The 25,004-nt window shown below is 46.0% G+C and overlaps 1 protein-coding gene across 1 annotated transcript in view; it reads left to right on the plus strand.

Moving 5' to 3' along the window:
• The first annotated feature begins 6,467 nt into the window (after positions 1-6,467).
• Sag (S-antigen visual arrestin) overlaps positions 6,468-25,004 on the plus strand; it is a 40,316-nt gene continuing 21,779 nt past the window's right edge. The window contains exons 1-6 of the mRNA XM_027396085.2: positions 6,468-6,533; positions 12,429-12,489; positions 15,431-15,475; positions 17,146-17,339; positions 21,253-21,312; positions 24,253-24,329. Of these exons, the coding sequence (XP_027251886.1) occupies positions 6,468-6,533; positions 12,429-12,489; positions 15,431-15,475; positions 17,146-17,339; positions 21,253-21,312; positions 24,253-24,329 (503 nt within the window). The remainder of the gene's footprint in view (positions 6,534-12,428; positions 12,490-15,430; positions 15,476-17,145; positions 17,340-21,252; positions 21,313-24,252; positions 24,330-25,004) is intronic.

Genomic DNA, 25,004 nt, shown 5'->3' on the forward strand with positions numbered 1-25,004 from the left:
ATAATAAAAATCTTTAAAAGAAAAAAAAAAAAGTGGTTTCACTGTGTCATTGGGGTGCAGTGGGCACGACAGACCCTAAAGAAGCACCCAGGTGTGTATCAGCTTCCAGTGGAGGAGGACAATCCACAGGGCTCTTCACTCCCCACCCCTCCACGACAAAATGGTCAGGTAGTGATGTTGTCTTACACAAATGGAGAAAAGGAAGTACAGAGAAACTGAGCATCTTTCTCAGGGACTCATCAGTGGACCATGGAACCCAGGGCCCCCATCTGGAGCTACCCACTTCCCACTGCACAAACCTAGGGCATCCGTAACATTGGATCCTAGAGGGGTGAAGGGATTCCAGTGCCTTTGGGAAGTAAGTATCTTTATGTTCATCACAGAGAAATTGGCATGTGGGAGAAAGAATAACTTGGAGCAATGTGGAGGCGTAAAAGGAATGCCAATTTCATACAAACAGCCCTCCCATGAGTAAGCTATAGTGGCACATGCCTGTAAGCCTAGCATTTGGGAGGCTGAGGCAAGAGAATCCAGGCTAGACTACATGGTGAGATCAAAAATAAGTATATAATGAATTAGTGATTTCCCAACCTTGGAGACATTCAATAACTTATTAGGAATGTTGCAGAGGAGATCCAAATAAGACTGGTGAAAACCATCTAAAACTATAGTTCCAGGGGATCTGTCCCCCTCTTCTGACCTCTGCAGGCACCACGCATGCACATACATACATGCAGGCAAAGCACTCAAACAACATAATTAAAAAATGAATAAGCTGGGCATTGGAGTCACGCACCTTTAATCCAAGCACTTGGGAGGCAGAGGCAGGCGGATTGCTGTGAGTTTGAGCCTGGTCTATACAACAAGTGCCAGGATAGGCTCCAAAACTATACAGAGAAACCCTCTGCAAGAGCAAGTGCTCTTAACCACTGACCCTTCCCTCTGGCCCCTAATTTTATATTTTAATGGGAGAAGTTTGTCCTGAGAGGATGAAGAGATTGCTCAGTGGTTAAGAGTACTGGTTACTCTTCTAGAGAACCTGGGTTCAACCCCAGCACCCACACAGCAGCTCACAACTGTCTATAACTCCAAGATCTGTCATCCAGACACCAAAATACATGCAGTCAAAACACCAATGCACATATAAAAAAAAAACAAAAAAAAAAAACAAAGAGTCTCCTGGATTTATAGCCTATTTTGTTGTTGTTTTGTTTTGTTTTGTTTTTGAGGCAGAGACTCATTATGTAGCTCTGGCTGGCCTGGAACTCACTATGTAGATCAGGCTGCCTCAGAAATTTGTCTACCTCTGCCTTCTGAGCATTGGGATCAAAAGCCTGTGCCACCATGCTCAACTTATAACCTATTTTAATGCTTATCTTTATTTTGTTGTTTTTTTTCTTTTTTTAGTTTATTTTATATGTCTGAATGTTTTGTGTGCATGTGTGTGTGTGTATGTGTACCATGTCTGTGCCTAGTGCTGGTGGAGATCAGAAGAAAGTGTCTGGTCCCCTGAAATGAGTTAAAGGGGACTGTGAACCACCACTTGGAACTGAACCCAAGTCCTCTGCAAGAGCAGCCAGTGCTCTTAACTGCTGAGCCATCTCTCTAGCCCTTTTTTTGGCTATTGATAAGAATCCATGTTTGTCCTCCTGAATGTGCCAAAGCGCTCATGCAGAGAGCAGAGCACAGCTTTTGGGAGTAGATTCTCCCCCTCCCACATGGGATCCAGTGACTGAACTCAGTTCATCATCAGATTTGCATAGCAAGCACCTCTACCCACAGAGATATCTGCTAGCCTCTATTCTTGTTATTCTCTTTTCAACCATTTTCACATTTGCCGATTCATCCAAAATGTTCTGTGCATCCCACTTAACCCAGTTGAGTATTCAGTCTGGGGTCACACATGGCACATGGATGTTGAGTCCTTAACTGTATTTTAATTTAACACATCCTCCTTCTTGGCCAGAAGTGGGATCTAAAGACTTTATGGATTCAAGCTAGTCTAAGGGGATACCTCACACACAGTTGGGACAGAGATCCACACATAGCACCTTGTACTAGAGGGGACTTCATCCCTCCAGCACCTTAGTGCTCAAGACCAGTGTTTCATACTAGGGTTTCAAGATGCAAGGTGAAGCCAAAAGAGCAGGATGTAACTCTAACAAAAGAAATGTGTCACTCATGGCTCCCTAGGGGAGGGGGCATGCCACACCACACAGAGCCACACATGCCACACCACACAGGGAAACGCTAGGGTTGGCCAGGAGTAAGAGGAAACCATGACAATAATCTTTTTGCCGTTTCCATGGAAAGAACAGGAAGACAGGCCATGTAGGATCTGGGGAGTAGGGAGTGTCTCTAGCTGTGATCAGGGCAGACTAGGGCCTAAAGTGTAGCATCCTTGATAAAAGGGTTCGGGTCTGAGGGAAGCATGATGCTGTAGGACTGTGCTACTAGCACTCAAGAAGGTGAGGCAGGAGGATCATGATTTCAAGGACAGCCTGAGTTAGATGACAGATCCTGTGTCAGGAAAACAAAACTTAAGGGAAGGGGATTAGGAATATGGGTTCTGGGTTAGGAGCACTAGGAAGTCAGGATTTTTTTTACTGTCTCTAGAGGAAGTGAGCAATCTCTGTAGGGCCTGCAGTATCCTTACATGGGGCTAAAGAGATAACTCAGTGATCAGGAACACTAACTGCTCTTGTAGGGGATCCAGGTTTGACTCCCAGTAGAGGCTCACATCTGCAACTGGTTCTAAGAGATCCTGTGCCCTTTTCTGGCCTTTGCAAGTAGTGCATACATGTGATACACAGACATGCACTACAACACACACATACACATAAAAGAAATTTTATTTTATTTTGTTTTTTTCGAGACAAGGTTTCTCTGTGTAGCTTTGGAGCCTGTCCTGGAACTTGCCTTATATACCAGGCTGGCATTGAATTCAGAGATCCACCTGCCTTTGCCTCCCAAAGTGCTGGGATTAAAGATGTGCACCACCATCACCCAGCTAAAAGAAAAAAAAAAATAAAGACAATGTTGGGGCTGGAGACATGGCTTAGTGGTTAGGTGCACTCAGTGCTCTTGGAAAGAACTTGAGTTCAGTTCCCAGCACCCATATAGAAGTTCACAACCATTTGTAATTCCAATCCCAGGAGACTGGGCATGCTCTTCAGGCAAGCACCAGGCAATTATATTATGTGCATACAAGCAGACATAACACTCATACAGAAATAAAAATATAACTCTAAAAACTGTTTTGTCAGATGGTGTGGTGCACACCTTTAATTCCAGCACCCAGGAGGCAGAAGCAGATAGACTTTGTGATTTTGGGGCCAGCCTGGTCTAATGAGAGTTGTAGGCTGGCCAGAGTGATATAGTGAGACCTGTCTCAAATTAAGAAAAAAAAAGTTTTGACTCGAGGCTGAGATGGAAGGATTAAGAATTGCAAGCCAACCCAACCCAAGGTACATAAGCATGACCCTATTTCTTTTCTTTTTTCTTGTTTTTGTTGTTGTTGTTGCTTTTGGTTTTTTGTTTGTTTGTTTTTTTGTTTTTCAAGACAGGGTTTCTCTGTGGCTTTGGAGGCTGTCCTGGAACTAGCTCTTGTAGACCAGGCTGGTCTCGAACTCACAGAGATCCTCCTGCCTCTGCCTCCTGAGTGCTTGGATTAAAGGTGTGCCCGGCACATGACCCTATTTCAAAGTAATACAAATAGCTATCAAGTTTTTCCCTTGGGAATTAAAAGCTTTGGCAGTTTTAGGTAAAACTAAGTAAAGGGGTCACAAAGGAGAGCTTATGGGAGACCGGGAATGAGACAGAATGAAGTACAGCGACAGATGTGTGGAAATACTACCATCAAAGCCATCACCATGGTAACTACTTCCTATATCATGAGCAGTCCAGGAACTTGACTTGCTAAGTGTATGGAGTCCCAAGTCCTCCTTTGGTTGTGTGTTGGGGACTGAGGTGGAGGAGCAGCAGCAAAAGGGAAAGAGAAAAGGCAGGTTTCCAGACATCAAGGTAAGGCAGCAGACCAGACAATGGCTGTGGGCAGAGTGTAAGAAACAAGGCCAGGACCTGGCAGGTATTATCCAGGGGGGATTGAAAGCCACCAAATTGGGGGACAGAATCTGACACCCCAGGTGTCACACACAATACGCCTTCCATTGCTCCTGTTTTATTCCTAGAGTGAATCCCACTATATAGGTGAGTAAGTGGCCTTAGCATTCCAGACTCTCATTCCCTGAGGGTTTGGGGGAGTGTGGATTGCTCCCCTCAGAGTGAGGGAAATGCAATGTGATGGGCTGTCTGCCTTACAGGTCCAGAGTCTAAAAAGGAAGCAGAGCCACTAGTAAAGGTGAAGGCAACTGGCCTGGTTCCTTGAGAAAATGACATCTGGTCAAACTTGGAAGGACCCAGGTAGAAGGCTCATGTATGTCTACTTGCAAGGGTGACAGGGGAACTGATGGCTCAGGACTAAGAAGGTCTGGAAGGAGAGATGGATGCCCATCAGACGTGGACTCATTACTGCCCGGGGGAAGCCCAGGTGGTGTGTGGACCCATACTGGGCATGTAAGGGTGTAGGAAGATAGAGGGCCCATAGGACTCTTGATGTGGTGTGCAGAAGAGGGACACGTGCGGCTCAGCCCTAGGTTGACATTTCTCCTTGACCTTTTCCTTTAATGAGGCCTTAATGCCTGCTGAGCTTAATCATGTCTGTCACTTGAATATCCCCCTTCCTGATGATGGTGAGGAGCGAAGGGATAAGCTATCTATTTCCAGAACCCAAAGAGGTTTAGGACTTTTAAAAATAGCTTTGAATTAGCTGTTCCTCCCCCTGCACCTTCCCCAGGCCAACTGGATGGCTCTCGCATCTTTGGGGTCCTCAGGAGATTGGAGCTCCCAGCTAATGCTTAGAACTGCTGAAATGGCCAATCTGTCAGCTCACTAATCCAATCTCCTCCCTGCTCCTCAAATCTGATTTGGCTTTTAGACACTGAGACCTCAGTGCTGGCCATCCCACAGATCCCTACAAATTCCCCACGTGGCAGCCAGGGGCCTCACCCTTGCCCTGTGGGGTCATCTGGTGGAGCTTCACCAGTTGCTTCCGAGAGCTGGCTGTTCACCATCTGAAAACACAGGGACCCGCTCTCCACCTCCCTGGCTATCCCAACTGGTTGGTGACAAATCCCAAGGTAAGTGAGAGCCAAACCCAAGCATTTTCAGAAACCAGGGTGGACACAGGCAGCCGCAAGGACAGGCATGCTTCTGCAAGGCAGAACACGGGGGGTTGTCACCTCTTACTTCCACAGGACTTTGCTTGGAAAAGAAACTTGGAGGGCATTCAATCCTAGACCATGAGATAGCTTGACTATTGTGGGAACAAATACATTGGGTGGGGGAAAAGGCTTTCTTGATGGAACTGTGGGGGTCTCATATGCCCCTGACAACTGCATTTGGGGAGCAGTCTTGTGTGTTTTGGAAACATCTCCTGTATGCTTACCATAAGGCACAGAAAAGCCAGGTGTGGTGACCCACACCTGGAATACTGGCACTTGCCAGTTTGAAGCTAACCTGGGCCACATAATGAGATGAGGAGGGAGAAGAAGAGGAGAGAAGAAAGGATCTCAACATGATAAAGTTGTTTGGTTTGGTTTGGTTTGGTTTGGTTTGGTTTGGTTTGGTTGAGACAGATTCTTGACTATGCAACCCTGACTGTCTTGGAACTCGCTATGTAGACCAGGCTGGCTTCAAATTCTCTGCAGTCTAGGTCTATCTCTGCAGTGTTGAGATGACAAGTCACCATACCTGGTATGACAGCATTTTAGATGTGACCTGACAAGTATATGTGACCAACACTTAATCTGAAAAAGCAAAACTTCATTAGAATGTAGCTGGTGAAGTTTACTGAAATGTTTGAAGCTTACCAAGAAAAACAGAACACACCAAATATACACTGGGCCAGGCGTGGTGGCGCACGCCTTTAATCCAAGCTCTCCGGAAGCAGAGGCAGGTGGCTCTCTATGAGTCTGAGGCCTGTCTGGTCTACATAGTGAATTTCGGGCCAGCTAGGGCTACGTAGTGAGATCCCATTTCAAGGGTGGGGGGTACTGGTTCAGCAGTTAAAAGTGCTTGCTTCTCTTCCAGAAGACATGAGTTTGGTTCCCAGCACTTAGGTCAGCTTCGAGAGAGCCATCACCCTCTTCTGGCCTCTACAGGCATCTGCACACATGTGGCACACATACACATAAATGAAAATGAAATATTTTTAAATGCACACTACAGTGAAGTGCAACCAGTCAGACAGACGATTTCATCAGGCCGGATGCTGGAGCATGTAGGAGGAATGTCCAAGGGAGGGGTCTCAGGAGTAAGCTTTATGTCTAGAGTGTCCTTAACTTTGTTTGGGATCATTGTACTTTCCCAGCCCTCCAACCTGACATACCTCCCAAGGGACAGACGACATGGCGGCCTGTGTAAAGACCAATAAATCCCAAGTCATCTTCAAGAAGGTCTCTCGGGACAAGTCGGTAAGTGGCACAGAAGAGAGTGGCTTCCTGGATGTTATTGTAAGAATAATAGGATCATGATCAACATCCAGCTACCATGGGGCCCAGGGATGCTCTGTGTCCAGCAATCAGTGAGAGAGGACCGAGAACACCCATGGATCCTGCAACCCACCATCTCTCAGTCCCATTGTCCCACCCCAACCTTGTTACTCTTCCTTGTAAGTTATGGAAATGTGTTGTGTGTTACAGTGCATGCCAATCTGAAAGCACACTGAGGCTGCTGTGTCTAGTAGCTACCTAATGGACAGTGCAGAACTGCCTAGATCTACTAGCTGATTTCCTTATGGTGCCTCACAAAGGAATCAGGCTTTCACACACTCTCTTCCTGCATGCAGCTCTGTTGGCCAGAAGTGTCATATTTTCATCAAGCACTTGGCTTCTTTGTGATGATACCTTTGGTACCCTATATCTTTTCATTCTCCAACACTTATTCCCACTGTGTCTGTCCAGTCCTTTTCACCTGCACTTCTGATAGGAAAGGAACCACTTTGTGCTGGTTTCTCCAGTCACTTAACATTTTCCCCTAACATTTCCCTCTAATACCTAACAGACATCCATTGTCCATGGCCACATCCCTTGAAATGCACCCAATCTCTAAACAGACATTTGATCCAAGAAATTTATTTCCTCTTTCCCTCCCTTCTTCCCTCTCTCCCTCCCTCCTGTGGTACCAGGGATTTGAACTTAGGGCCTTATACAAGGTAGGCCAGCACCCCACCACTGATATGTATCTCCAATTTTAGTTCTATTTTGAGACAGAATTTCATGAAATCTCCCAGGCTTGAACTTGGACTCCTCCAGCCTTGGCTTCCTGAGAAACTAGTGCATGTGCTGCCAGGCCCTGCTTAGTATTTTTGCTGGTTCAAGGTTCAGAGTGGAGGAGAATCCATCAATTAATGTTTTATGTACTAGTGTTGTTTTGTTTTGTTTTGTTTTGTTTTGTTTTCAAGACAGGGTTTCTCTGTAGCTTTGGAGCCTGTCCTAGAACTTGCTCTGTAGACCAGGCTGGCCTCGAACTCAAAGAGATCAGCCTGCCTCTGCCTCCCAAGTGCTGGAATTAAAAGCATGTGCTACCACCGCTCAGCACACTGGGGTTTTCAATGGCAGCCTCTGTATGCCCCAGTCATGGGGTGCTTGGCTTCTGCAGTCATTTCTCTCTTCTGTGATATCCTCAGGCCAGTGGTAAGCACCCCAGATCACTTTGGATCATGGTTTGAGGGTACAGCCCAGCATAGTGGAGCTGGCCTGGTGTCAGGAGCATGAAGTGGTGGATCCTTAGGCAGGAAGCACAGAGAGATGAGTGACCCTTAGGATTTTTCTTAAAGATGAAGAAACCATTCCCAGGAGCTCTCCAGAAGACTTGTCTCTTTTATTCATTGGGTGGGCCTGAGTTACCTGCCTACACTAAGTCAATCACAAGTCAAAGGAATTAGATGCTCATCAAGAAGCATTCCCTGAGCCAGAAGTGGCAGCACACACTTGTGATTTCAGCACTCTTAAGGATCTTGGGCTGGCTGACTGGAGTGATGGCTTAACAGTTAAGAGCACTTGTTGCTTTTGCAGAGGACCTGGGTTCAGCTGCCAGCAAACACGTGGTAACTAACAACCATAACACAGGTTCTAGGGGATCAGATGCCTTCTTCCAGCTTCTGCCAGCACTAGGCACATACATCGTATACATGCATGCATGCATGCATGCATACATACATACATACATACATACATACATACATACATACATGCAGGCAAAACAATCATACACATAAAAACAAAAATGAACAGCCGGGCTGTGGTGGCACATGCCTTTAATCCCAGCACTTGGAAAGCATAGGCAGGAGGATCTCTGAGTTTGAGGCCAGCTTGCATTACAAAGAGAGTTCCATGGCTGTTACATGGAGAAAAGCCTGTCTCTAAAAAAACAAAAGTTGGGGGAGAGGAGAGAAGAGGGAAAAAGAAATCACGCATTAGAGCTGGCCTCCTGTGAGCATGCTACCTCAGAGGATGGTGTGGACCTTGGGCAGGACTGCCTCTTCCAGCCAGGAAGAAGGTGTGCTGTGTTGTGGGTGGGTTGCCAGAGCCTGTTGGTTTCACAAGGCCACCCTTCTCCATCTGTTCCTGTCCTTGCCATTCATTTCCAGGGCAGTAGAAGGGTGGCCTTGTTCCCAACTGAGTTCAGAGTCGTCACTCATCCCTGGAAGCCTCATGATCTGCCACCAGGAGCAGGAACTTAGTCTCGTCTAGTATGGATTGAATCGCCAGCCTTTCCCAGGGTGAGAACAGTTTGTAGCTGGGTTTGATAGCACACACCTTTAATCCCTCTACTTGGGAGGCAGAGGCAAGTGAATGAGTTTGAGGCCAGCCTGGTCTACAAAGCAAGTTCTAGGACAGGCTCCAAAGCTACACAGAGAAACCCTTCCCCTATCTCTTCCTCCCCCCCCCCTTTTTGGTTTTTTGAGACAGGGTTTCTCTGTATTGTTTTGGAGCCTGTCCTAGAACTTGCTCTGTAGACCAAGCTGGTCTTGAACTCACAGAGATCCACCTGCCCCTGCCTCTCGAGTGCTGGGATTAAAGGCGTGTGCCACCAATGCCCATTGAGAAACCCTATTTCTAAAAACAAAACAAAAAATAAATAATGAAAATAAAATAAAAATGTCTTAATAGCCTGCATCTTATAATGGCTATCAACAGCTCCCTTGGCCTCCGTCTCCAGCTCTCTCCCTTTCAGCCAAAGCTTGGGAGAAGAAAATGCCCCCCCCCCATGTACTCACCTTCATCCTCCTAGAGAGTCATCAGTGCTCTTTCTCCAACCATAAAGAGGCTGCCTGCCTGGCTTTCCCTTGCTAATTCTCCACTCAGCCTCCAGCAGGACCCAGGTCTCAGTGTCTGCACAAGACAGGGCTAATCTTCCAGAGCTGTTTTGTGTTTGAAATGACCAGAGTATCTAGGGTGGCACCTGGTTGTGCCAGGGCATCTTCCTGGGCTCCCCAGGCCCGAGTCCTAAAGACCTTGCCTCACTCAGCCTTCATCCTCACACAGTGGCCACCCGATACAAAGGAGGCCATTGCTGACTCCAAAGACATTCTCCTCACTTTGGCATCTTTCCTTCACTTTTGCCCAGAGAGCCACTCCTTCCTGTTGTCCGGCCACTTCCTGTGTGGTCTGCTCAGGTAGAGCCTCCTTCAAAGGCAGAGCTTCCTGCCTGCTTCCCGACCATACCCTTTGCCTGCCTCTTCCCACCACTTACCTCAAACCTAAAGGTAGCAACCTGGAGAGGTTCGTCCTCATAGACCAGGTGTATGGTGAGGCCCCATAGTCCTGAAGCCAGATGGGGCATATGTGGGGATGGGGTTGAATGTTCCTGTGGTGTCATGGGCTGAAAGATGTTAGGCATGATGACTGGTGTCCCTAATTTCAGCACTTGAGAGGCTGAGTTGGGGGGTTTGAAGTCAACTATACCGTGCATTCTAGGATAGCTTTGCTACAAAATGAGAAACACAGTCTCAACATAACACAGGGGGAGCCAGAGTATGCTGAGATGCAAGGGATTTACGGTGCCAAACTGCTCTCTTGAAGCATGGGTAGGGCCTCCTCAGCTAGAGATGTGGCTGAAGGGCCTTCCCTTGCTGTGCAGGCAGCAGGAACAGATGGGTTCAACAGAGCTATCATGGTCAAGGCCAAGATGAGGGCAGAGGGGCCTGGAGCCCAGAAGTAGGGATCCTGTTGACCACTTTCAAGGAACTGGATGCTATTCCCTAGGTATGTGTGGCGGGCAGCAGGCACATCTACGGATTAGGAGGTGGCCACATGTTAGGGTCCCTGCAAGGACAGAAATGGATTGCTATGAGGAAAGTTTGTGCCTCTGGGTAAAACTCAAGGTCTACTAGCACTGGGGAACCTTAGTCCCACCCAGTCTGGATTGGGCCTGTAACCCTGGACACAGGTGCTTTCCTGCTGAAGGGATGGGGTATCTAGCAGGTTTCACAACCTAGAAGCCAACAGGGCCACCTTCCAGGAACTGTGACCATGCCAGCCACAGGCCAGGAAGGAAAGCAGGGGACAGACACCAGCTCCCCCTCTTCTTCCCCTCTACTTTTGGGTCCATCCTACATAGAAAGCAGAGGGCCGGGGAGTTCACTGGGTGAGTCAGCTGGGCTAGCCTCGCAGTGGAACTCTGGTCTAGAGGGTGAAGCTTGGCACTTGCTGCATCACACTTTGCAATGTGTGCCCTGCATCCTATGCCCAGCTCCCACCCGTCCTAGGTGGCTGAGGCCTGCAGAAGCCCTGGGCACAGATTTTCAAGGTCTCTCATGGGATCTTCTCTGTTAACAGGGACAAAGAGACATTTGCTTGATACAACCTCCAGCATCAATCATGCAAATGAAGCCATCTGGGGACAAATGATACACTGTAGAGGATTGAGTATAAGACAAGATTTAATGTCAAAAATCATTTGGATTGTTTGCAGAAATAAAAACGTATACTTGAGAGGCCTAGAGAAACAGGGCTAGCCAGGATGCATGATTTTGATCATTGGTGTACTTAGCAAGCCCTATTGAATCCCTCTATGTACAAAGGCTATAGTAAATACTGAGAAGGCTGAAAGGGGCATAGAACATTGTGGATCAGCAGTTCTCAACCTGTGGGTTGCCACCCCTTTGGGGGTGGGGGTTGAACGACTCTTTCACAGGGGTCTTGCCTAAGATCATTGGAAAACAGATATTTATATTGCAATCCATAACAGTAGGAAAATTACAGTTATGAAGTAGCAATGAAAATAATTTTATGGTTGGGGTTCACCACAACACAAGGAACTGTATTAAAGGGTCACAGCATTAGGAAGGTTGAGACCACTGCTCTAGATACTCATCTCAAGGCATTTGTGGTCCTCTGGTCGAGCAGTGAACAGCATGGAAGCTGCTCCCTGCTCCCCTACAGAATAGGTGAGGGGAATAGCTACCAGGAGAATGGTAGTATCTATTGTAATTTAAGAAAAGCAGCACAGGAAAGACACCATGCGACAGGGTTCAACCTGAGGGGGTTTTTATTAGGAAAAGGGATCATAAAAAAGGGGGAAAGGAGAGGGGAGACCAGTCTCTGGAGACAGGAGTAGCAGGAGAGAGGAGAAAGGAAAGAAGAGGGGGGGACAGAGAGAGGGAGAGAAAGAGAGAAGGATGGGAGGTGGGCAGGACCCTTTTAAAAGGGAACACAGTGAATGTGCGCAGGTGGTGCTCTTAGTGGCTGCAGCTGAGGGCATATCCTGTCAGAACCCCAAGGATGGGCCAGTACAGATGCCTGAATACTAACAGTGTCCCCACCAACTGAGCTCCACTACCTCCTTCCTCAGCGCAGGGTTGCTGGTTTACCTGTGCAGAGCTCACCCAATGGGATTTCAGGCTCCTCTGGAATTCTTACTTCTTTACCTAGTTCAGAAATCCTGAATAGGGCCTTTCAAAACACAACTAGAAATATAAAGCTGACTGTGTCCATAGGCATAACCTTCCATAAATATATGGGCTGACCTGTCAGATGTACCTGGTTGTTTACAGACCTGGGCTTGATGGGAAGAATAGAACAGAGTGGAAAGAATTCCTTGGAGCTGATATAGGGCTGGAAGACAGCCCCTGCCCTTTGAATGAACCATCTTCACCACAGTTAGGAGAGAAGGAAGCCACAGAGCAGTGGTGGAGCCACACAACTCCTCTATTGAAGACTAATGGGAAGGGTTGAGGCTCCAAAGTGGAGCACTTGTCTTGCATGTGTGTGGCTGCTGAGCACTGACTAAGAAGAAGAGAAAAACACTACTGGAAAGACTCGGGGGTTTTGACTTCCAAGTGAATGCCTTCCTTCCTTCCACAGGTGACTATCTACCTGGGGAAGAGAGACTATGTTGACCACGTCAGCCAAGTAGAGCCTGTAGGTAAGTTGAATTTGGAGGAAAATTTAATTCTGGTTTTTCTTTAAGTCATTAGACAATGACTAGTTTTTCATTAACATAAAAAAATGGATTTCCAGCCAGGCACAGTGGTGCAGTGGCATGGTGGCACACTCCTTTAATCCCAGAACTTGGGAGGCAGAGGCAGGAGGATCTCTATGAAGTCAAAGACAGCCTGGTCTACATAATAAGCCATGGAGGGCTACATAGAGAAACCTTCTCTCAAAACAAACAAACAAACAAACAAAGATGGGTCTCATGCTGGAGAGATGGCTCGGAAGTTAAGAGCACTGTCTGCTCTTGCAGAGGACCTGAGTTTAATTCCCAGCAACCACATGGCAGCTCACAGTCATCTGTTACTCTATCTCCAGAACATATAATGCCCCCTTCTTGCCTCTGTACATAGTACATGTAGGTGGCATGCATTCATACATACAGGCAAACACACACACACACACACACACACACACACACACACACACACACACACGCTAAATCTTTTCAAAAATCAATCTCACTAATAATCTAATCAAAGTGATACAAATTAAAATGTCATCAAGTGGCTGCTGGTTGACCAGCAGCAATTTATTTTTACAGTTACTTATTTATTTGTAGGGAGAGCATATGTGTGGTGGTCAGTGAACAATTTCATGTAGTTACTTCTCTTGTACCTTTGTGGTGGTTCCATGAATTGAACTCAGGTTGCCAGGAGTGTTCAGCATCTTTACCCACTAAGCCATCTTGCTGGCCCTTCAAATTAAAAAAAAAAAAAAAAAGCAAAGGGCTGGTTTATAAACCAGCACTTGCTTAGTGCAAGGCCTTGGGCTCAATCTTTAGTACTAAGGAAAAAAATGATCTCTCTGCTCTCGACTGTGTATGCAATGTGTCTAGCCGCCTTGAGCCCCATTGTGATAGACTGTACCCACAAACTGATGTGAAAGAGGCACAGAAAGACTCTAAGGAGGTTTTTCGGGAGAGAAGATGACTGAAATAAGGGGGTTGGAGAAGCCAGAGACAACGGGAACTGTCCTCTTTAAATCCTTGGGCCTAAGGGAGGAAGGGCCCAAAAACCACTGGTGATAGCTCCTATATATGTATTTCTGGACTAGCCATTTCTTCTATCTCCAGAGCCACCTAGACTCTAGGAAACACCTAGGAATCCAACCATATACAGAAAAAGAAACTGTTCCTATATGTGGTTTGCCTGACACAAAACCAATATATTTTGATTTTTCAAATGTGAAAAGAAAAATGGCCAAAATAACGGGCAGTGACAATGTCAGTAATGATGAAGATGCCAAGGAATTGGCACCTGTAGACGCTGGTGTGAGTGTATAGTGCTGCAGCCACCAGGAAAGCAGTTTGGCAGTTTCTTTAAGAACTAAATACACACTTACCATAAGACCCAAGAATGGCACTCCCGGGTATTTATTGAGAAGTGAGAACTGTGCATACAAAACCTTGCTGGGACATGGCTGTTCATAGCAGCTCCAAACCAGAAAGTACTAAAATCTCTCTTCAGTAGATGAATAAGGTTAAACAAAGTATGGTAAATCCATACCAAGGACTACTTATTAATCATAAGAAAGAACAAGCAGCTGGTTGTTATGGCATCTTCCTCCAATCCCAGCACTTGGGAAACCGAAGCAGGAAGATTGAGAAATTGAGGTCAGCCTGGGCTGCATAGGAAAGACCCTTTCTCAAAGAAAAAAGAAAGAAAGAAGAAATGTAAGGCGTGTGAGCTGTTGATACCTGCAACATCTTACAGATGTCTAAGGCGAGCCAAGCGGTGGTGGTGCACGCCTTTAATCCCAGCACTCGGGAGGCAGAGGCAGGCGAATCTCTGTGAGTTCGAGACCAGCCTGGTCTACAAGAGCTAGTTCCAGGACAGCCTCCAAAGCCACGGAGAAACCCTGTCTCGAAAAACAAAAAAACAGATGTCTAAGGTGTTATGCTGGATAACAAGAGAAATATCAAAGGGGCATGGACCTCATGATTCCACTTACATAATATTCTGAAGATGACAAAATTCTACAGACAGTCCTTGCCAGGGGCTGAGCATGGTGGGAGCAAGGATGGGTGGCATAAGAGAGCCCAAAGGAGACTTTTATAATGCCAGGACAATTCTAAATATAGACTGTGGTTGTTGTCACACAGGTCGCCTGTGATAAAGTAGCCCAGAAGCATACACACCCATCAAGAGCTTGTCCATGTCCTCATTTAACACTGTATGTAAGCTGTAAGCACAAGAGGCAACTGGATAAAGGATACCGGAGCCCTCTGTACTGGCTTTGCAACTTCCTCTGGCTTGATAAGCTTGTCACTATCTGTCAAACATTTGAAAGAAGTATGAGGGAAATTGGCAGTTTTAAGCACTGAGAATAAACACTCTCTCAGTGGGTAGGATGCTGGCTGCCAAGACTCACGATCTGAATTTGATCCCAGAGCCACATTTTAAAATTAATATTCTTATTCTTTTATGTGTAAGTGTGTGGGCCTGCATGCACGTGTGTGCACCAATGCATCATGAGCACCTGGAGGACAGAAGAGGTGTTGGCTCCTCTGAAATTGAGCTATAGACATTTGTGTGTTGCCACATGGGTGCTGGGGACCAAACCCAGGTCCTGTGAGAGAGCAGCAAGTGTTCATAACCGCTGAGCCCCTAATAAAAAGTTACTATTCGTTAAAAACAATAAAAAGCAAACTGGTTTGGTAAATCAGGAATGGAGGCAGGAGGATTACTTGTGTATGGTCATCCTTAGCTACCTACAGAACAAATCCCAGGCTAGCCTGGGCTACACGAGACTCTGTTTCAACCTCCCGCCTCCAAAAGTAAAAACAGAAGACGCCATATTGTATACAGCTTTAAGGCCAGATGTCTGATTTTCGTGATCTCACTCTGTTGGTTTGCTCTCCTTTGGTTTAGATGGTGTGGTATTGGTGGATCCTGAGCTTGTGAAGGGGAAGAAAGGTGAGCTGAGCCCCTTACTCATCCTCCCTGCCCATCCTTCTGACTTTCATGTAGGCAACCATGCCTACTGAGAGGCAAGAGTTGATTTTTCTGCTTCCTTGCAAAGTTCTGTGCCACAGTATCACAGTGCCCTTGAAATCTCTGGCACTTGTGATGTGTGTGGCAAGCCATTTGTTACTAATGACAGTCGCAGAAACTGAATTAGAACAGATTCAAGCTATGCTTATGATAATGTCGCTGACTCAGTTCCATTCTAAATATGCCTTTGGAGTGGTTGCTACTGGCAACCACAAGGCATTGTTCTAAACCTTGGATGTACCCACTAGAATATGTCAGGTGTGGGCTAGCAACAGTGTGGGGGGGTGAGAGGGGAGCAAGGCAGGGACAGCAGAAAATCATTCTCTATTTCCTCACCTTCCTGGGTGCTCTGCTGCTGTCTGGTTAGAACACAACTGGTCCCTGCCCTTTACCATAGGGATTCAGTTATCAGGGGAAACCACAGCTGAGTGGGTGCAAGCAGAAATCCAGGCCTGCTGTGGGCAACTTTCTAGGATACTGCCTCAAAGGAAGGATGAACAAGTGGTTAGTGGTTCATCTGAGTCCGTGGTTAAAGGGCAGCTGGCCTCAGAACTGGCACAGAAAGAGTTCTCAGGCAAAGCTAGAGGGCTTGAGGTACCACTTTTGGTAAGCCTGGCGATGGAGAACTGGGCACTTCCTGTCTTCAAAGAACTTGAAGTGAACTTTCATACACTGGGCACAGGCTGTCTTTAATCAGACAGAATTTTGGGAAGTGGTGATTTGGAGCATGCTTAATGTGCTTCCAAGGCACTGTACAAAGACTATAAATGAGACTTCTTGGGCTTGATTTTGTCTCCCTGCCTGGCCCAGGCCTTTGCCTGTTCCCTCAGCCTCCATATGGGTCAGGCACATGTCTGTTTTGCTTCCAGCACTGTTTCCCTGTCTCTCCAGACAAACTGCCCTCTCTAACCCAAGCAAGCAAGTTAGCACCATTTCAGACATCCAACTCCAGATCCCCAAGCTGGTGGACCAGGTAGAGGGAGGGTGGGAGAGAGAAAACAGTAAGGACAGGTGGACTGTACGTGTTGTCTGTCCACATGTTTTTAAACATTTATTACACTTTTACTGATGTAGTGTGTAACTGTCTGTGTGTCTCTCTGTGTGTATGTATGTATGTATGTGATGGGCACATAAGCACTAGGGAACACCTGTGGAAGTCAGAGGACAACTTGTGGAGAGTTGGTTTCCTCCCGCCACCATGTGGGTCCCCGAGATTGACTTTGGGTGTCAGGCTTGGCGCAGACACTTGCAGACACTTTTGCTCAATTAGCCATCTTGTCAGCCCTGTCTGCAGATTTCTACCATCCTAACAAAATAATGTGGTTGCCAGGGAGATGCCTTCCAATCCTGTGAGAGTCCTTTTTAGGATAATGAACTCTAACCCTAGGAACGTGCTGATTCTCCCAAAATGTGTCAGCCAGCTGCATGGTATTATTATCCCAGCCCCATTCCTTCTGGGCAGCAAAGCCTGGAACCCTGGGGCAGACAGTGTAGGGTGGCTACTCTGTTGCTGGCTCAACCCAGTGGAAATAGCTGAGGTAGATGGGCCTGTGCAACAGACCAGGTCTAACCTGTGTGCATCTTCTTCCCAGTGTACGTCACTCTGACTTGTGCCTTCCGCTACGGCCAGGAGGACATTGACGTGATTGGCCTGACCTTCCGCAGGGACCTATACTTTTCTCGGGTCCAGGTATACCCTCCTGTTGGGGCCATGAGTGCCCCTACCAAACTTCAGGAGAGCCTGCTCAAGAAACTGGGAGACAACACATACCCATTTCTGCTCACGGTGAGCTCTCCTTACCCTGTCCGTCTCCCAGGCCTGCCTACTTCATCCACAGTACCTTACAAAGGGAATGGGGCAAAGAGAAGGGGCCAGAGGGAGGATTTCACATCTGTGGGCCTGTAAATTGTACCCTTGAAAGCAATTCTAGATTGCACAGTCTGTGATTGTCTGTTTTTAAGTCTTTGAAAATAGCCTCCCTGCCTCTGAAGGCACCATTTCAACCTGCCCTTTGGATATTTTCCTTCATCTGACTGCCTAATTAGATGAGTATGTGTTCTGTCTTCTCTCATTCAGCTATAAAAAGAAACTGGTAGCCGTGACCCCCAGTTGGCCCCAGGGAGTTCTAAGCAAGCAAGAGTCCCCTATGGGACAGGAGGTCTTGGTAGAACAAGTGCCATCCTTTACCATTTTGCCCCCACCTCTGCACCCCCACATGGTACTGGGAATCGAATCAGGGCCTCCTTAGTCTGTCCCCTCACTTCTCTGAGGCCCATGTATCACCCAGGGAAATCCAAGTCCTGGGCAAGAGCTGGGGATGGAGAAGCTTCTGTGGCCCTTTCTGGTTGCACAGTTACTATCTTATTGACACTTGTGCCTCCAAAGTGCTGGGGTTCATTCAGCCTTAAAAAGTCATGAAGCACTGTCCAAGTCGGGTCATGGGTGAACCCCAAAAACATGATGACATATAAGAGAAGCCAGACACAAAAGGAAAACAGCATTATACAGTCACACTTCCTTGAAGCAATGGGCATAGCCCCACTAATTTAAACAGAAAGTAGGAGACCAGGTCTACTGGCGTGTTGGGGAGGATGACAGGGCCTTCAGGCTCTATGGATAGAGCTTCTCTTTGGGTTGATGGAAAGACTCTGCAGACAAATGGTGGTAACTGCTATGGAGTAGTGTGCACAGATTTAATCACAATGAAGCATGCATTGAAATTAGCAAAAATGCTAAAATTTTATGCCATCCTATGTTACCACAACTTTTAATATAAATTCATTTTCAAAAGATTATTTAGCCATGCATGGCCTTTAATTCCAGCATTCGGGAAGTAGAGACAAGTGGGTCTCTGAGTTTGAGGTCAGCCTGATCTACAGAGCGTGTTCCAGGACTATACAGAGAAACTCAGTCCTGAAAATCAAAACAAACAAATTCATTTAGTCCTGGGTGATCCTATGCATCTGTGCCGAGAACCTGAAGTGGCATAACTTTTTTTGGTGCATGTCAATGCATATAAAAAACTGCTAGAGGCCAGGTATGTTGGTGCATGTCTTCAATTCTAGCACTCAGGATGCAAACAAAGGAGGATCTCTGTGAGTTCAAGGCCAGCCTTATCTACATAGTGGGTTCCAAGTCAACCAGGGCCACATAGAGAGACTCTGTTTCAAAAATACAAAAAAAAATTAGGCCAGATGTAGTGGCACACATATTTAATATCAGCATTTGGGAGGTAGACACAGGTGGATTGCTGAGTTTGAGGCCAGTTTGGTCTGCACAGCAAGTTCTACATAGGACAGCCAGGGCACACAAAGAAACCCTGTTTCAACCCCAACCACCAACCCTGCCCCCAAAAAAGAAAATCAAAAATATCTTTAGAAATGGGAATTTTTTTTGAGACAGGTTTTCCAGGCTGTCCTGGAGCTCACTGTGTAGAAAGACTTGTGTGTTTTTTACTCTTTTGCTCTTTTGGGGACCACCATCCAGCTCACAAATAAATCACACACATGGAGTCATAGTTTTACTTAAAAATGCCCAGCCTTACTTAGCTTGGCTTGTTTCTTGCCAACCCTTTCTTCCTTTCTTCCTTTCTTCCTTTCTTTCTTTCTTTCTTTCTTTCTTTCTTTCTTTCTTTCTTTCTTTTTGGTTTTTCAAGACAGGGTTTCTCTGTGACTTTGGAAGCTGTCCTAGAACTAGCTCCTGTCTCTGCCTCTCAAGTGCTGGGATTAAAGGCATGCACCACCACTGCCCTGCCTTGCTAGCCTTTCTTAACTTAAATTATCCCATATATCTTTTATTTCTGGGCTTTTCCTTTCCTATTCCTGTATACCTTTCTTTACTTGCCATGTAGCTGAGTGGCTGGCTTCTTCTTTTCTTTCTCCTTGATTTTTTTTCTCTCATTTTTTCCTATTTATTCTCTCTGCCTGCAAGCCATGCCTATCCTCTCTCCTGCCTAGCTATTGACCAGTCAGCTTTTTATTAGACCATTAAGGTGTTTTAGGCAGGCAAAGTAACACAGCTTCACAGAGTTAAACAAATGCAACATAAAAGAACGCAATGCATTTTTTTAAAAGATTTATTTATTATGTATACAACATTCTGTCTGCATGTATCCCTGCATGTCTGAAGAGAGCACCAGATCTCATTATAGATGGTTGCTGGGAATTGAACTCAGGACTTCTGGAAGAGCAGTCAGTTCTCTTAACCTCTGAGCCATCTCTCCAGCCCCACGCAACACATTTTTGCATCATTAAAACAAATGTCCCACAGCATAAACAAATGTAACACATCTTAAAATAACATTCCACAATACCAGGCTGCCCTCAAACTCAGATCCTTCTGCCTCTGTCTCCCAGTTTCTGGGATTAAAGGCATGAGCCAGCATGCTTGGCTAGAAATGAAATAAGATCTTTAAGTGCTGGAGATATAGTTTGGTGCTGGAACACTTGTCTAGCATGTACTAATTTGGTTTTTGGATTTGGTCCCCTGCACAGAAAGGCAAAAAAAAAAAAAAAAAAAAAACAGCCAAGGGTTAGAGAGATGGCCCAGAGGTTAGCTGCACTTGTAGAGGACCAGGGCGTGAGTGGCAGCTTGCACCTACCTGTATCTCCAGCTTCAGAGGTTCCATCACTCTCTTTTGGCCTCCATAAGTATCCAGTGCACATGCAGTACACATATATACATACAGGCAAAACACTCATACACATAACATTTAAAAGTAGTAAATCTTTTAGCCGGGCACACACCTTTAATCCCAGCACTCAGGAGGCAGAGGCAGGAGGATCTCTGTGAGTTCGAGACCAGCCTGGTCTACAAGAGCTAGTTCCAGGACAGCCTCCAAAGCCACAGAGAAACCCTGACTCTAAAAACAGAAAAAAAGAAATAATAAATCTTTTAAAAATGTGGGATTTTTTTTCAGCCATGAAAACGGGAATCTCAGCAATATGGAAGCAGAGGCAGGATAATTGAAAGGTTGAGGCCAGCATGGACTAAATAGAAAAAGATCCTGTGTCCCCTCCTCAAAAATACGATCTAATCTGATGGTTCCCCTTCTAGCTATGTAACACATAGCATTAATTGGCTAAAACTGGACTAAAGGGTTTGAAGATGTGTATTTATGGTGATATTGTTTTGGGGGTTTTGTTGTTTGTTTGTTTTTGGCTTTTCAAGATGGGGTTTTTCTGTGTAAAAACTCTGACTGTCCTGGAACTCACTTTGTAAAGTCTCAAACTCACAGAGACCCACCTGCCTCTGCCTCCCAAATGCACCACCACTGCCGGACTTGTTGTACTGTTTATAGTGGCAAAAAAAAAAATTAAACACCATATAAGTGTACAACAAAGAGGAATGGCTACATGAAGTTTGCATTGTAAAAGCTCTGAAGTAGTGTGGAGAGAAATTGTAGTCCATGGTGTGTAAAAAATGGTTAGAAAGATTTCTGAAAGGGTATGGGCTAGTGAGATGAGCAAACCAGACAATGAGACACATTTGATCCCAGTGGGCAGGACTGGGGCCCCTGTGATACACAGGCCACATTTGTGTGTCTCTGGGCATGCTGGAGCTTTCTGGAAACAACCCAGTGTCCTGGGTGTTAGGGGAGCAGGATTCTGTCTTTCTGTGCTCATGTTGCATGATGGTTTCATACTGCACGTAGAATAACCCCTCTGAATGCCATGGTTTTGTATTTGCGTCTTTCTAGTTTCCTGACTACCTACCCTGCTCAGTGATGTTGCAGCCAGCTCCACAAGATGTAGGGAAGGTAAGTTAAAGAAGAAATGCCACAGGCTCTTCTTCCTTCAATAGGCTTTTGAATGTTTGTTTTTAAGGCTGGGTCTTATGTAACTGAGACTGGTCTTGGACTCCTAATCTTCCTGCTGCCACCTTCCAAATGCTGGGATTATAGTAATGAACCACCATGCCAGACTTTCAAATAGACCTTTAAAGTAGCTTTTCATCATGGAAAATTTCAACACAAAGATAAAGGGCCCAACGTAAAAACTCTCCATGACCCCATCACTCATCTCCAGCAATTATTAACCATGAACATTCTTGTGAACAAGAGATTAGACCCTCCTAGGTCTCACATGTTAAAGGAAAGTCACAGGCAGCAACAAAAAATACACAACCGCAGGACATATTAGATGGCCACAGGCACTCTGGAGAGCCACAGGTTGTGTGAGAGAGCGACAGCAGCCGACATTTAAAGTCAGAATCCCTGTACTGAAAGAGGAAAGCCCAACTCTGCAGGGAGAGAGGCCCTGGCACTGTGGCAGAGGGAACATGCTCAGGTTGGTTCTGGCTAAATGAGGGGAGAAGGGATGAAGCCAGGAGCTGAGGTCAGGATGGAAAGCATAGGAAAGTCAGGTCTTGAGGACTTGGGTTTGAACCAGAGTGACATAGGAACCACTAGAGGGCCTGAATAGCAAGCAGGCTCTGAGTCAGGTGTACAAAGGGTCAAAAATGGATCTGAGCTTGGTCAAGCATGTGCTGTGAAGGGAGGGGAGGGTGTGACTAAGATGGACTAGGAAGGAATGAAGAGCAGAGGAGAAGGGGGTAGCTGCCGGGTTGCCAGGGCCCCAAGATTGACCACGATGGCAGGTCTGAGCTGAGTATGAAGGACAGTGGACAGTGATTGACAATGACACGTGTAAGGACAGTGTTCCTCAGTGTGCTGTCATCACTCACAGGTGGTTCATAGATCAGAAATGTTGTTAAAATAAAAAGCAGGTGGGATGGAACGGCACAGAATAGAACTGAACTAAATGAACCGGGTGGAAGCCCTCAGAACTGGTCACATGTCACAAAGGTCAATGTCATGTTGTGAGAGTGGTTTCACACATATGTGTCTGCTTTCTGGACCCACTGTAAATATTATTTGTAAAACATTTGAGTGCCATGGTTCAGGGAAACTGAGGACAGCTGAGATCAGGAATAAGGTGATCACTCAAAAAAAGGGTGACCAGGAACTAAGAAAATACAATTGAGCCTTGTCAATTCCACCAGTGATCTTTCCAGGAGGCTCCAAATCCTGATTCTTAGATGACTTTTCTGGAGTTTTACAACACTGTGCAGGCCAGAGCCCCTTCCATCCCCTCTATTCTTAGGGGGGAGAGTGTGTTAATTTGGTGGGAAGACTTCTGGGCTGGGAACCACCAGTATCCTAGAGTTGGGGATTTGGTTGTTGCTGGAAGGCTTGAGGAACACATAGGAGATTATTTGATAAATATATATAAATATACATATATCACTATTATTATAATTATAGTTATTGTAATACATAATGGTTATACAATATAATGTCTTAATATTACATAATAATTAACAGTACATAATATATGGGCAGAAATTTTAAAGCACATGATATGTTATTGTGTTTTTATTCAGTTTTACACAGCTATAGGGTGAGTACTTCAGCCTAGGGGAGCCACAGAGCCCAGGGAGGCCTGTAGAAGTATGTAGCTTGTTCGGAGACCAGCACAGAGTGGGACATATGGGTGGGTTGGGTAGGTGACAGAATGGGCTGCCTACACACTGCCTACACAAGATGGAAGTGACACTTGTTTCTTTACAACCTGTAGTTAAGAGGTGCTGTGTCCCTTAGTCTCGGAACCTTTAGGTCTGTGGCTCAGCTGTCACCATTGACCTATAGCACTGAGACACAAGAGACAGTTGCTTTCTCTGATTCTCTCTCTGGGCAGAGACCAGGATGTGCTGAGCCTACACAGGGAACTAAGGGATGAAGATACCAGGCAAATGGTATTTACTCCATCAGTGCAGGCTTAAAAGTTCTCTTTCATTTTGAAAATGATGTGATCTTACTGTTTTACCTCATTTTGAAGGGGAAAAAAATCAACCATTGTAAGCCATTGCTGTCTGGTTTGAGTTGGCTTTGGGAGAGCCACTGAGGTCAGAGTGTTTGCAACATGGCAGGACATTCATGGACACCACTCCCAGCCCCATGAACGCCTGTGTCTGTCCCCATTGCTGTGTGCAGCATTTAGTCAGAAGCTTATGCAGGGTAGATATTTGTGAACAAAGCAAAAGGAGGCATGGGCCTACCAGGACTCAGGAGGCATGTTGACAGGCTGTCCTTCTGTAGGACTTTCAGCTTGTACTGAACAATTTTGTGTCAACTTGACACAGGCTAGTCATCTGAGAGGAGGCAGCCTCAGTTAAGAAAATGCCTTCATAAGATCGTACTGTTGGCAAGCTTATAGAGCATTTTCTTAATTAGTGACTGATGGGGGAAGAGTTCAGCCCACTGTGTGTTGTGGCCCTGGGTGCTATAAGAAAGCATTGTGAGCAAACCATGAGAAGCAAACCAGTAAGCAGCAGCCCTCCGTGGTCTCTGCATCAGCTCCTGCCTCCAGGTTCCTGCCCTATTTGGGTTCCTGTCCTGACTTCCTTCAGTGATGAACAGTGATGTGGAAGAGTAAGCCAAGTAAACCCTTTCCTCTCCAGCTTGCTTTTCTGGCCATGGTGCTTTATCACAGCAACAGTAACCCTAACTGGGACACTCATCATGCTGTTGTCAATGTTGGATTTGTACACATCTCCGCTAGTCTTCATGGAACAACCCCAAGGAAGACACAGCTAAGGCGAAAAGCTAGGGTCACAGATCTGCCTGTAAGTGTGACCTTCTGTCCTAGCTCCTGGGAAGGGAGGTGCTAACCACTGCCCTGTCTCTTGTCTCACACAGAGCTGTGGGGTTGACTTTGAGGTCAAAGCATTTGCCACAGACATCACAGATGCTGAAGAGGACAAGATCCCTAAGAAGTAAGAGTCCTCTTGTGGGACTGGGGAGGGTCTGAGTGGTATACAAGTAGGGACAAGAAACAGCCCCACTCTAGCTGGGCAGTGGTGGCACTCGCCTGCCTTTAATCCCAGCATTTTGGGAGGCAGAGACAGGTGGATCTCTGAGTTTGAGGCCAGCCTGGTTTACAAAGCTACACAGAGAAACCCTGTGTCAAAAAAAAAAGAAAGGAAGAAAGAAAAAGAAAGAGAAAAAGAAAGAAAGAAAGAAAGAAAGAAAGAAAGAAAGAAAGAAAGAAAGAAGAAAAGAAACTGCCCCACTTTATCCTGTGTGACAGAACTGTCTCCACAGGTTCCCTGTGGCTGGTGTCATGCATCTGCCTCAGGTCAGGGCAGATAAAGACTGAACTATCTGCATTAATAAGATGGTTGGGGCAATAACTAATAATATGGGGTGGGGGAATAAAAGGGAATGACAGTGGACTTTGCAACCTCAGGGACCATGCCCCCCCCAAACCTTCCAGGTCAATTCTTTCATTTTCTTCCTTTTAATTTATTTATTTTCTTTTATTTTAAAATGGTATCACTTTGTAGCCAAGACTGGCCTAGAACTCATGAGGGTGGTCCTTGTGCCTCAGCTTCTAAGACGCCATGTCTATTTTTTCTCTCTCAAAACAGTTTTTAAACTTAGGATAAGAT

This window comes from Cricetulus griseus, chromosome 2 (genome assembly GCF_003668045.3).
Source record: "Cricetulus griseus strain 17A/GY chromosome 2, alternate assembly CriGri-PICRH-1.0, whole genome shotgun sequence".
NCBI classification, from domain to species: domain Eukaryota; kingdom Metazoa; phylum Chordata; class Mammalia; order Rodentia; family Cricetidae; genus Cricetulus; species Cricetulus griseus.